At 43.6% G+C, this 13359-nt stretch overlaps 1 protein-coding gene across 1 annotated transcript in view; it reads left to right on the forward strand.

Annotated features, from left to right (window-relative positions):
* The window catches only part of HYDIN (HYDIN axonemal central pair apparatus protein), a 350217-nt gene that overhangs the window by 186304 nt on the left and 150554 nt on the right, over positions 1-13359 (forward strand). Inside the window, exons 39-40 of the mRNA XM_081335684.1 lie at positions 3203-3370; positions 4544-4717. Coding sequence (XP_081191810.1) covers positions 3203-3370; positions 4544-4717 — 342 coding nt within the window. The remainder of the gene's footprint in view (positions 1-3202; positions 3371-4543; positions 4718-13359) is intronic.

Genomic DNA, 13359 nt, shown 5'->3' on the forward strand with positions numbered 1-13359 from the left:
ATATTTTTTTAATCTGTTTGTTATCCGTTATTACTTTTGTTATGTATTGAGGTTTGGGAAAACACCTGTGTATTTTTATTATATGCCCTGTTCACCGCCCTGAGTCCTTCGGGCGGTATAAAAATTTAAAAATTTAATAAAACAAACAAACAAAAACAAAACAAAAACAAACTTGCATACTGGGAACTAACAGTTCTCCAGCACATGTGTTGTTGTTAGTTGTTAGTTGTTAGTTGCGAAGTCGTGTCCGACCCATCGCGACCCTATGGACAATGTTCCTCCAGGCCTTCCTGTCCTCTACCATCTTCTGGAGTCCATTTAAGCTCACGCCTCCTGCTTCAGTGACTCCATCCAGCCACCTCATTCTCTGTCGTCCCCTTCTTCTATTGTCCTCAATCTTTCCCAGCATTAGGCTCTTCTCCAGTGAGTCCTTCCTTCTCATTAGGTGGCCAAAGTATTTGAGTTTTAGCTTCAGGATCTGGCCTTCTAAAGAGCAGTCAGGGTTGATCTCCTCTAGGACTGACTGGTTTGATCGCCTTGCAGTCCAAGGGACTCGCAGGAGTCTTCTCCAGCACCATAGTTCAAAGGCTTCAATTCTTTGGCGCTCAGCCTTTCTTATGGTCCAGCTTTCACTGCCATACATTGCAACTGGGAAGACCATAGCCTTGACTATACGCACTTTTGTTGACAGGGTGATGTCTCTGCTTTTTAGTGTGCTGTCTAGATTTGCCATGGCTTTCCTCCCGAGGAGCAAGCGTCTTTTAATTTCTTGGCTACAGTCCCCATCTGCAGTGATCTTGGAGCCCAGGAAAATAAAATCTGTCACTACCTCCATTTCTTCCCCATCTATTTGCCAGGAATTGAGAGGGCCAGATGCCATGATCTTGGTTTTCTTAATGTTTAGTTTCAACCCAAGTTTTGCACTCTCCTTCTTCACTCGCAACAAGAGGCTCTTTAGTTCCTCTTCACTTTCTGCCATTAGAGTGGTATCATCTGCATATCTTAGGTTGTTGATGTTTCTTCCGGCAATCTTAATTCCAACTTTTGATTCATCTAGCCCTGCCTTTCTCATGATGTGCTCTGCATATAAGTTAAATAGGCAAGGCGACAGTATACAGCCTTGCCGGACTCCTTTCCCAATTTTGAACCAATCAGTGGTTCCGTGTCCAGTTCTCACTGTTGCTTCTTGGCCCGCATATAGGTTTCTCAAGAGACAAATAGGATGGTCTGGTATGCCCATCTCTTTAAGGACTTGCCACAGTTTGTTATGATCCACACAATCAAAGGCTTTAGCATAGTCAATGAAGCAGAAGTAGATGTTTTTCTGGAACTCTCTACCTTTCTCCATGATATGCTGGTATGTTGGCAATTTGATCTCTAGTTCCTCTGCCTCTTCGAAATCCTGCCTGTACTTCTGGTAGTTCTCGATCCACATACTGCTGGAGTCTAGCTTGTAGAATTTTAAGCATAACTTTACTAGCATGAGAAATGAGTGCAATGGTGCGATAGTTTGAACATTCTTTGGCACTGCCTTTCTTTGGAATTGGAATGTAAACTGATCTTTTCCAATCCTGTGGCCACTGTTGAGTTTTCCAAATTTGCTGGCAAATTGAGTGTAGCACTTTTACTGCATCGTCTTTTAAGATTTTGAATAGCTCAGCTGGAATACTGTCACCTCCACTAGCTTTGTTGTTGCTCAGCTTTTCTAAGGCCCACTTCACTTCACATTCTAGGATGTCTGGCTCGAGGTCAGTGACCACCTCATTGTGATTATCAGGGACGTTAAGCTCATTCTTGTATAGTTCTTCTGTGTAATTTTGCCACCTCTTCTTAATCTCTTCTGCCTCTGTTAGGTCCCTGCCATTTTGGTCCTTTATCATGCCCATTTTTGCATGAAACGTTCCTTTCATCTCTCCAATTTTCTTTTTTTTTATTGAAAAGTTTTTCAATACATTTTATCTTTAACAACCCCTCCCCCCACCCCCTTCCCACCCCTACCCAACCCTCCCCCCTCCCCTTCCCCCCCGTCCCCGACTTCCCAGAGCTAAATACAAGGTATAAAAGTAAAAACAATCATAAACAACCATATGCTAACAACAATAAGCTATTAAGTCTTATCGCACTTTAGCTCTTATAAAATGACTACAAGCAATACAAATATCACATCAATACTTATTCAAATGCTAAATGAAACTTTTTAGTCCCATATTTATTCTGGATGTAATCAATCCATTTTTTCCACTCCGTAATATAACGTTGTTGTGAATGGTCTTTCAAATACGCCGATATCTTTGCCATTTCCGCCAGGTTAGAAACTTTTAAAGTCCATTCTTCTATAGTCGGCAGTTCCTCCTTCTTCCAATATTGACCTACTAAAAGTCTTGCTGCCGTAATTAAGTTCAACATCAACTTAGTGTCCACAACAGTAGTATCAGTAATTATGCCCAGTAAAAACAATTGCGGACAAAACTTTATCCTTTTCTTAAATATCTTCTGCATGTTCCACCAAATTTTAATCCAAAATGCTTTAACCTTTTTACAGGTCCACCATATGTGAAAGTACGTTGCGTCTTCGCCACCACACCTCCAACATTTAGGCTGATAGTTCGGATACATACTTGCAAGCTTTTTGGGATCTAAATGCCACCTATAAAACATTTTATAAAAGTTCTCTCTTAAATTTTGAGCTTGCGTAAATTTTACGTTTCTCACCCAGATCTTTTCCCAAGTATCCATTGTAATAACTTCTTGAATATTCTGAGCCCACTTTATCATGCAATCTTTAACAAGTTCTGTTTCTGAGTCAATTTCTATCAATGCAAGATATATCCGTTTAATATGTGCTGGACCCTGATTTCTAATTTGCTTTACCAGATTTTCATCAACCATTGAAAAACCAATTTTCTGATCTTCTTTCCACCTGGCCTGTATCTTAACTTACTTGTGGTAGGATTTCCCATTTCCTATGCAGTTCAGAATTCTTTTAAGTCTTTGCTTCATCCAAAGATCCCCTTGCATCCCAAACAGTTTGTCAAGCTTCCCCCCATTTGTAAGATGCAAGTTGAAAAAATTGGGAAACTAAATAGATGGTTCTAAAATCTACAGATGGATGCTAGGGGAGCATTGCTACAGAAGATGTCTAAAAGTAGTTTGAAAACAGTGCTGCTGCCTGGTTGACCAAAATGCCAGTTTTTTTCAGCAGGGAGTCAACAAAGCCTCAACAAGCATAAGGAAACAGTTGGAGAGCTAGACAACAATCCTGTTTCTAAAGCCATTGCTCGCCATCTTGGCATTGATATCTCTCCAGAAGGACGTGCTGCCAGAAATCGTAGGGGTATTGCTATTATAATTCATGGAGCTCCCCTTACAGGTAAATGGCTTTTCTTGGACAACCAGGGGTGTGTGTGGAGTAACACAGTTGCCTGCCGCAAGCTGTGCCCTCTGATACTAAATTGGGCAATTTTCACTGATTCTTCTGCTTTTCTAACCAGTTATTTTATTTAGTGTTAAGAATTTGGCTTTGGTTTCCTATGTATTGAAAAGGAATGTCCTGTTCACCCCATATAAAATATTAAATGCATGTGGGTTTAAGATTTGGTTATAGTATGATGTTTTTCAACTTTAGGAGAGCTGGTCTCCTAGCCTCCTAAAGTCTAACTTACCCCTGTACCTACTGAATTATGGTAAATTAATTGATTGATTCAGAGCAAGCCAACTTTACAGAGAGTTGTTCCACACTCTATCACTACCAGGTCCTCTTAACACCAAACTAAGATCTGTGGGACAAACATTATGTGCCCTTTGTAGACTGAAGGTATTTTCAGTTCAACCCTGAGGCAAGTGATGAGGAAAGTTGTACAAGGAAACACCAAGTTGAAAACTACTCTGTAGACAGAAGAATTTAGGTTCTAGGGCCCAAATCTATAGCCTAGACAGACTAGGAGGTCCATGTTTAATTTCCCCTAACATTCCTTGTGCAACATAAAGAACTTTTATATCAGTCAGATTCAATATCCTGCCTTCAGGACATGGCGTGGTGGCGCAGTGGTTAGGATGCAGTACTGCAGACTTCTTCTGCTGATTGCTGTCTACTGCGGTTCAATTCTCACTGGCTCCAGGTTGACTCAGTCTTCCATCCTTCTGAAGTTGGTAAAATGAGGACCCAGATTGTTGGGGGCAATAGGCTGACATTTGTAAACTGCTCAGAGAGGGCTGTAAAGCGCTGTGAAGCAGTATATACTGTAAGTCTATTGCTATTGCTATTAAGCCCTCCTGGAGATAAAATGATATAGCCACACAAGATAAAATGATATAGCCACACAAGATGATATAGCCACACACAATGATAAAATGATATAGCCACACAAGATCTGGATGTCCCTGCAGCCAGACTGACCACTAGTTGCATTCACCTGTGGAATCTGACACAAAACTGGCCTTCCTATTGTCCTAGCTACCTAATGTTTTGATAATGAAATGACTGTGGGCAAGAGAACCCAGATGTGTCTGTGTTTGTGAACTTCTGTATCTTCCATTCCCACAGGGAAGACCAGTGCTGCTGTAGTCCTGGCCAAACACTACAGTGCAGCTTGCTTGTCCATTGATTCGGTGGTCCTGGAAGCCATCTCAGATGGGAGCAGTTCAGCAGGGCTTCATGCACGTGAACTTTGCATCCGAGCTGCTATTGAGCAGGCCCAGCGAGAGAATGAGGATGGTGGTAAGCAAGATGAGTGAGTTTGAGAGAGTCCAGCATTACCTCATGTTTCCAAACAAGCCTTGCTTTCCTCCCCTCCAACCTCTTCTTGGTCCAAATTTAATATTTCTCTGGGTCACTTTGATCTCTGTCTGTGGCTTTGGCTTCTCTTAAAAAGCTTGTCAATTTTTAGATTCCATTTTTTTCTGGAAGTTTGAATTCTAGAGATGTGTTCAGTTTTCTTAGGTATAATCCTTTCCTCCAGTTTGAAATTCCAAATAAAGTGGGAAAATAGAGGAGCTGCAAAATAGACTTGTTTTGGACTTCTGGCAAAGAATTATGAACTGAAAATGGCTCTGCTAAAAGCTGATCTGAAGATGACAGCTGAAAAAAGAGCCAGTGAGGAGAATGAGTCCTTGTAAATCTCTTCCTCCAGATAAGGAGAGGACTTGAGATCAACCACAAGGGCTCTATACAGTTGCTCCTCACAAAGAGACTGCAAGACGGCAGTTTCTTAGAACTCTGTCAGATAAGGAAATAGCAGTCTTGCTCAAGCCACAGTCTGCTCCCTCAAAGGATGCTGGGTCCACATGCCTCCTTTTTTAAAAAAAATATATTTTTTTACATTTACAATTTTACATTTAAGTATTTAAATGGTGGCTGGATTAATCAATAGTTCAATAACATACAAAAATCTTTAGTACAAATCTCAAGTTACAACGTCAAATATTTCCTCTTTTTCCCTTAATATCTACTATCTTGTATTTAAGTTAATACAGTTCTTATTATATCAACTAAGTAAAAACATCATTATTACATTTATCAATAAATTTTTAGCTTATACATATCTTAATTACTTTTACATTCAATCTTTATAGACAATCAATGTCTTGATACTGATTTTTCCCAATTTTATTTTTCCATCAATATTCAAATTTAACATTTGATATTTATAATTTTGAGACTTTAGGTAACCAAAGTTTCCCTTATCTCAATTCATAACTGAATTATTCAAAATTCACATCTTATCTATTTGAATATAAAAAGGTAAAGGTTCCCCCGCACATGCGTGCTAGTAGTTTCCGACTCTAGGGGCTGGTGCTCATCTCCGTTTCAAAGCCGAAGAGCCAGCGCTTGTCCGAGGACGTCTCCGTGGTCATGTGGCCGGCATGACTAGACGCCAAAGGCTGTTACCTTCCCACTGTAGTGGTCCCTATTTTTCTACTTGCATTTTTTACGTGCTTTCGAACTGCTAGTTTGGCAGAAGCTGGGACGAGTAACAGGCGCTCACTCTGTTATGCGGCACTCGGGATTTGACCCGCCAAACTGCCGACCTTCTGATCGACAAGCTCAGCGTCCTAACCCACTGAGCCACCGCGTCCCTATTTGAATATAGTCTTGTTCTATTTCCTAAAACTTATCTATTTCCCACCATATTAATTTATCTAATTAATAATACAGTATCCCCTTTAATAAATCAAAACCATTATATATATTGTCTGGGTTAATCAATAAATCAAACATATTCATATTTTTTTCCTTTTGGGTTTAATTTTTAAATATTAAACAAATAGAATCCTTATTTTCATCTAGTTTACAAATATTTTAAATTTAATGACCAAAATTGCCCTTATCTCAAGTTCTCCCTTTAACCCTCTAATTAGTAATATGAAATCCCCTCTAATAAATCAAACCCCCTATTTTCTTCAGCCTTATTCTGGCTTTCTTCCTTTGTCAACTAGCCTTCCATCTCAGTGCTTTTAGATCATCAAATAGATCTCCCTCTATTTTTATATATATTTTTTGGAAATAAGAGAGACCATTTAGTTGCCATTCTTTGAAGGGCTAGCCGCTTGGGGGGGGGTGAAAGCCCTAATAAGCAGGCATATACATAGAATGAAGGCTATTGCTAAGCACATTGATTTGTGCTTAGACTGTAAGCTGCCCTGAGTCTTCGGAGAAGGGCGGGATATAAATGGGATTTAAAAAAAATTGTCTTCATTAAATCGTCTCCCATTATTCCAATTCCCCATGATTGTCCTGATATGTTTATCTTCCATTCAATCTGTTCTTCTTTCTCAAATTTCTTCTTATTTATATAGAAAGTATTTTCCATTTTCAGTGTTGTCACTCCCTTTTCTGGATTTTCCATTACCTGTATTTGTTGGTCAGTTGAGTCCTCTGTCTTAGTATTTGATTGTTCCACTTCTTCTGTTATCTTCTGTGTTGTTAGTTCTTTGGTTGTAGTCAAAATTTGGGTTTGTGTATCTAAGCTGACATCTTGTTCTTTTATGTTGGGTCTTATTTTGTCACAAGCTGAAAGAATGGTTTCATGTATTGCTTTCAACATGGAAAAGATCTTTTTCTTGTCTTCATCCATATTCTCATAATAACATGTTAAATTGAGGACTTTAAAATCAAACATTAAAAATAATTTTATAACTAGGCATGAGACATCTATTTCACATGTTTATAGGTAATCTTTATAGTAGACGTCATTTGTCAAGTAAAATTTTATAGTCCAAGGTATTTCATCATCTCATATAATAAGCAATGTTCCTCAAATAAAGAGATAGGAAAGCAATTCCCCACATATAACTCTGAAAGTCAGTAAAGGTTTACATTCATAGTTCAAGCAGGCCAGTTATGACACCCAGAAGTTCTCTTTACAGCTGAGTTTCTCATTCAAAAGAGTTTTATCTGAAGTTGGGGTTTCAAGCCAAGTCTCTTTTAGGCAATAACAAGTTGTAATACCAAACTTCATCACAAGATGTCATCAATGCTGTTTAAAACTTTTTAAGCCCCCCCCCATTTTTATAATATTTTCTCAAAGTTTCTTTCTTTTCTTTTTAGATAAAAATCAGCATATCCAGTAGAAATAGGAATACTTTTTAAATACTTTTTTATTTTATTACAGCCAAAGGCCACACATAAATCAAACATCCAAATAAAACAAAACTAAACAGAACCATCACAAGAGGACATAGCAATACATCACAATCCATGATTCAATCAATGGGCGACCAAGGTCTGGCTAGTTTTACAGGCAGTATATCAAAAACAAGCTATTTTCAAAAAACTGAATCATACTGACCTGACAATACTGACCTGACAATAAAAATACAATGGGTATAGTCTAAAACTGGATAAAACACCAGATGAGTCTGAAGTGGCAGATTGAGGCATTGGTGCTGCTCGAAAGTCCCTCCACGTAACCCAGACCGATCACCGGCCAGAAAATCGGGGAAGTCCCCAGCCAAGCTACGAGAACCCACCATGAAGGCAACAGAAGCTATAGAGTCCCCACCATCTGCCACGCATGGGCACGGAACTCAGGCCTACACCACAGGGGTGGCAGATACCTCAGACAACAACTCAGAAGGTGAACCCCTGGTAAGTGGACCCATCATGCCCATCCTCAAGACAGTGACTATATTAGCTCCCTCCATGCCCGAAGCTGTCAAAGTAAAAGCCTTAATAGACTCTGGCTGCACCTGCTGCCGCATTAGACCAATGCTACTGGGGAACTTGGGCATCCCGATTAGGAGGCTGAGACAGCCGATCTCATTTGTTATGCCCCTGTCATGGACCGATCATCATCTCCTGCGGCTGGTCTTCCGTTTTGCCACTCCCCACCGTGGGTGTGTTGAGCCAACTAGATGGTTCTGCCCCAGGCGCTTAATGGACCCTGAAAGGTTCCAGGCAGCGCTGGGGTCCCCACCTGCCTCCTTTGCTCACAGCTCGGCGGATGCCTTAGTGGAAGCCTGGGAAAGGGCAGCCATGGAGGCACTTGACCGAGTTGTACCCTTGTGGCCCCTGACTCGGTGCAGATCCCAGCGGGCTCCATGGTTTTCACGGAGCTCCGGGAGATGAAGCGTCGGAGACGGGGCCTAGAGAGCCGTTGGAGGTCCAGCCGATCCGAATCCAACCGATTGCGACTAAGAACCTGTATTAGGTCTTATCTCGCAGCGATAAGGGTGGCGAGGTCTAACCACTTCGCTACCCTTATCGCGTCCGCAGATAATCGCCCGGCCGCCCTGTTTAGGGTGACCCGCTCCCTCCTTAATCAGGAGGTGAGGGAGGAACCCTTGCAGGGTCGTGCCAAGGAGTTTAGTCAACATCTGTCGGACAAAATCGCTCGGATTCGGACCGGTTTGGACTCCGACTGGGCAGAGTCTGACGATTGGGACACGGGTGGTCTTGTCAATGTTATCTGGGATGAGTTTGATCCTGTGACACCAGAGGAAGTGGACAGGATTATGGGGAGGCTGAGCTCCACCACATGTTTATTGGATCCGTGCCCTTCCTGGCTGGTTTATGCGGCTCGGGAGGGGACACGGAGCTGGTTCCAGGCAGTTATATCTGCATCTTTGAGTGAGGGTAGTTTCCCCGCCGCCTTGAAGGAGGCGGTGGTGAGACCTCTCCTCAAGAAGCCTGCCTTGGACCCAGCTGTGTTAAATAACTTTCGTCCGGTCTCCAACCTTCGCTTTCTTACGAAGGTTGTTGAGAGTGTGGTGGCACATCAGGTCCCTCTGATTCTGGATGAAGCGGATTATCTAGACCCGTACCAATCGGGCTTCAGGCCCGGGTACAGCACGGAGATGGCATTGGTCGCTCTGGTGAATGATCTCTGGAGGGCCCGGGACAGGGGATATTCCTCTGTCCTAGTCCTATTAGACCTCTCAGCGGCTTTCGATACCATCGACCATGGTATCTTGCTGCGGCGTCTCAGGGGATTGGGACTGGGAGGCACGGTTTTTCAGTGGTTCTCCTCCTATCTCCTGGGACGTTCGCAGTCGGTGTTGGCAGGGGGGCAGAGGTCGACCTCGAGGCCTCTCGCTTGTGGAGTCCCTCAGGGGTCGGTCCTCTCACCTCTCCTGTTCAACATCTACATGAAACCGCTGGGTGAGATCATTCGTGGTTTTGGAGTTGGGTATCATCAGTATGCTGATGATACCCAGCTTTTTATTTCGACCCCAAACCACCCCAGTGATGCCCCGCTGCCTGGAGGCGGTTGGGGTCTGGATGGGGAGGAACAGGCTTCGACTCAACCCTGACAAGACTGAGTGGCTGTGCGTACCGGCATCTCGGGATATTCAGGATATCCCATCTCTTTCTATGGGGGGGTGAGTTATTACCCCCCGTAGATAGGGCTCACAACTTGGGAGTCCTCCTAGATTCGCAGCTTTCTTTAGAAGACCATATAGTAGCTGTGACTAGGGGGGGCTTCACCCAGGTTCGCCTGGTGCGCCAGTTGCGGCCCTATTTAGACCGGGATGCCTTACGTACGGTCACTCATGTGCTTGTGACCTCTCGTCTGGACTACTGCAACGCTCTCTACATGGGGCTGCCCTTGAAGACCACTCAGAGGCTCCAACTGGTACAGAATGCAGCCGCGAGAGTTGTGCTGGGAGTTTCCCGATACTCCCATGTTGCACCTCTGCTCCGCGAGCTGCATTGGCTTCCAGTTGTCTTCCGGGTGAGGTTCAAGGTGCTGGTATTGACCTACAAAGCCCTACATGGCATGGGTCCGGAATACCTTGGGGAGCACCTGCGGCTGGCATCAACTTCCCTCCGCCCAGTACGCTCCCACAGAGAGGGCCTCCTCCGGGTGCCACCAGTCAAAGAATGCCGACTGGTGGCCCCCAGGGGGAGGGCGTTCTCTGTGGGCGCGCCGGATTTATGGAACCGTCTTCCGGTTGAGCTCCAGATGGCGCCCGACCTGCGCTCCTTCCGGCGCGATCTAAAGACGTATCTCTTCGAACAAGCTGGCCTGGCCTGATGGGATGGGGTTGGGTTTTTATTACTTTTAATGTGTTTTAACCTATTGTAAGAGTTGTGGGCATTTTGTTTAATCTCTTTTAATTTTTGTATTTTGTCTTTTAACATGTATTGCCCTGTTCACCGCCCTGAGTCCTTCAGGAGAAGGGCGGTATACAAATAAAATAAATAAATAAATAAATAAATTTGGCCAGTTAGATGGGTCCATAGCAGGGGGGGTGCCAGCTACCCTAGCCACTTTACCAATCCATCTATTCCTGGGGGACCATGAAGAAGACATAATATTTGTAGTGACAGGCATGGAATGCCCAATGATCCTGGGGTTGGAGTGGCTAAAGAGATGGAACCCCTGGGTAAATTGGAGGACAGCAGAGTTCAATTTCCCAGAGGGGGATCGTGCAAACTTAACACCCCAAAGAGCCCCACAAATCCTAGGAGCGGAGAAAGCATCAGTGGGAGAAGAGAAGGGGTTACCAGAAATACCAGAAGAATACCGAGACCTTGCTGAAGTCTTCAGCGAGGAACGGGTGGATAAACTCCCTCCTCACCGACCCACAGACTGTGCCATAGAAATCAAACCCGGGGCAAAACTCCTGAAGCCCTGATTGTACTCCATGAGCCCTAACAAGACAGAGGAGATGGAAAGATTCATACTGAAAAATCTAGAAAGGGGATTTATCGAACCTGCCAAACCCAAAGTGGCTGCCCTGGTCCTCTTTAGGGAGAAGGATGGCACTTTGCATTTGTGCATGGATTACCGCAGCCTGAATGCAATTAGTGAAAATAACCTTTATCCCCTACCCCTTATGAAAGACGTTATCCCACCTATCGAAGGATTTTTACCAAACTAGACCTAAGAGAAGCGTACTACCGTGTTAGGATCAAGGAAGGTGACAAAGACCGCATTTAATTGTCCAATGAGATGCTACCAATTCAAAGTTTTGCCGTTCAGACTACAAGGGCCCCCCACAGTATTTATGCAATTATTCAATGAAGTGCTAAGGGAGCACTTATTTAAGGGAGTCTTGGTTTATTTAGATGACATCCTTATCTTCACCGAGTCCAAAGAGGAGCACGTTGACCTAGTCAGAGCAGTTTTTAAAAAACTGCAAGCTGCCCACCTATATGCCAAGTTATCGAAATGCAAATTCCACCAGGAAAGAATAGACTACCTGGGGTATCGCATATCCCCACAGGGTATCGAAATGGACCTCGAGAAAGTCAGGACAGTACTAGAATGGGCAACCACCGTGCACAAGAAAGCAATTACAAAGTTTCCTGGGTTTCGCAAACTTCTACCGCCAGTTCATCCCTTTAATTGCCCAAATAGCCCTGCCCCTCACGAAATTGTTAAAAATGAAGGGGGGCCCCCTCAGTGAAACCCAGCCAACCACTGAATTGGACAATGGAATGCCAAGCGGCATTCGAGAGGTTAAAGAGACATTTTTCTGCCGAACCCATACTGAGGCACCCGGACCTGGATAAACCCTTCATAATACAGGCGGACGCAAGTGATGTGGTGGTGTGGGCTTTATTATTACAAGAAAACGACAATGGGGCACTGCAACCGTGTGCGTATATGTCCAGGAAACTCACTGAGACGGAACTTCGCTGGGCTTTGTGGGAGAAGGAACCGTACTCTGTGAGGTGGTCATTACTTACGTGGCACCATTTCTTTGAAGGGAATAAAATCCCCTTTCAGGTCTGGACGGACCACAAAAACTTGGAAGCATTAAAAACACCCAGGAAGCTCACTCCTAAGCAAGCCCGCTTGTCCCAGCACTTTCACCAATTCCGTTTCATGCTCAAACACTGACAGATACACTGTTTCACATTCCCCAATATAACAGCACATGAGCCACCAATTCTAAACCACTCATGCCCGAACCACAACTGGCAGCGTCAGTAACCACCAAGGCCCAAGCCAAAATAAAGCTGCAGCTGAATAGCCAAACTGGAATCAAATTCCGGAAAATGTTAAAAACAGATGAATAGTTCCAGAAAAATAGACATGTGTGCACGACCAAGGATGGCCTGCCATGGGTGGGGGAGAAGTTATATATACCAGCCACCCAGAGGGTCATTTTCATTCAGCTGTGCCATGATACAAAATCAGCAGGGCATTTTGGATTTGTAAAAATTTTACATTTAATTAAAAGGCAATTTTGGTGGCCATCCATGAAAAAGGACATATGAAGCTACATGACCAGATGCCCAACTTGCACAGCTGCCAAGAGGTTGCAAGGAAAATTGCTCAGACTGCTACAACCAGTAGTGAATCCCTCAGCCCCATGGAAGGAAATATCCATGGATTTTATAGTGGAATTACCAGAAAGCAACGGAAATACTGTCATCTGGGTGGTTACGGACCTGTTCTCAAAACAAGTGCATTTTATCCCTTGCCAAAAGATGCCCATCACAAAAACTTTAGTGAAACTATTCATGCAGCACAGCTACATGGGGCACCCCAACGCATCATATCAGGGGAGTGCAATTTACATCAGAATTCTGGAAAGAGTTTTTATCCCTCTTAGGAACCACTCAGGGACTGTCATCTAGTCATCATCCTAAATGTAACAGCCAGACTGAACATTTGAACTCAATACTCGAGCAATAATTAAGATGCTTTATTAATTTCCAGCAAATGAACTGGACAGACCTACTCCCTTTTGCAGAAGTTTCTTACAATAACACAGTCCACTCTAGCATAGGCTACACTCTCTTTCAAGTAGCCACTGGTCAAAGTTTCAACCCTATGCCAGAACTAACCCCAAATGAACCAGCAATCCCATCACTGAAAGAATGGATAGCACAATTACAAAACAGGTGGCCAGTGGATAGGAAAGCCCTGGACAATGCTAGACAAGCATACAAAGCACAAGCGG

The sequence above is a fragment of the Vipera berus genome, assembly GCF_964194415.1.
Source record: "Vipera berus genome assembly, chromosome: 10".
Taxonomy (NCBI): domain Eukaryota; kingdom Metazoa; phylum Chordata; class Lepidosauria; order Squamata; family Viperidae; genus Vipera; species Vipera berus.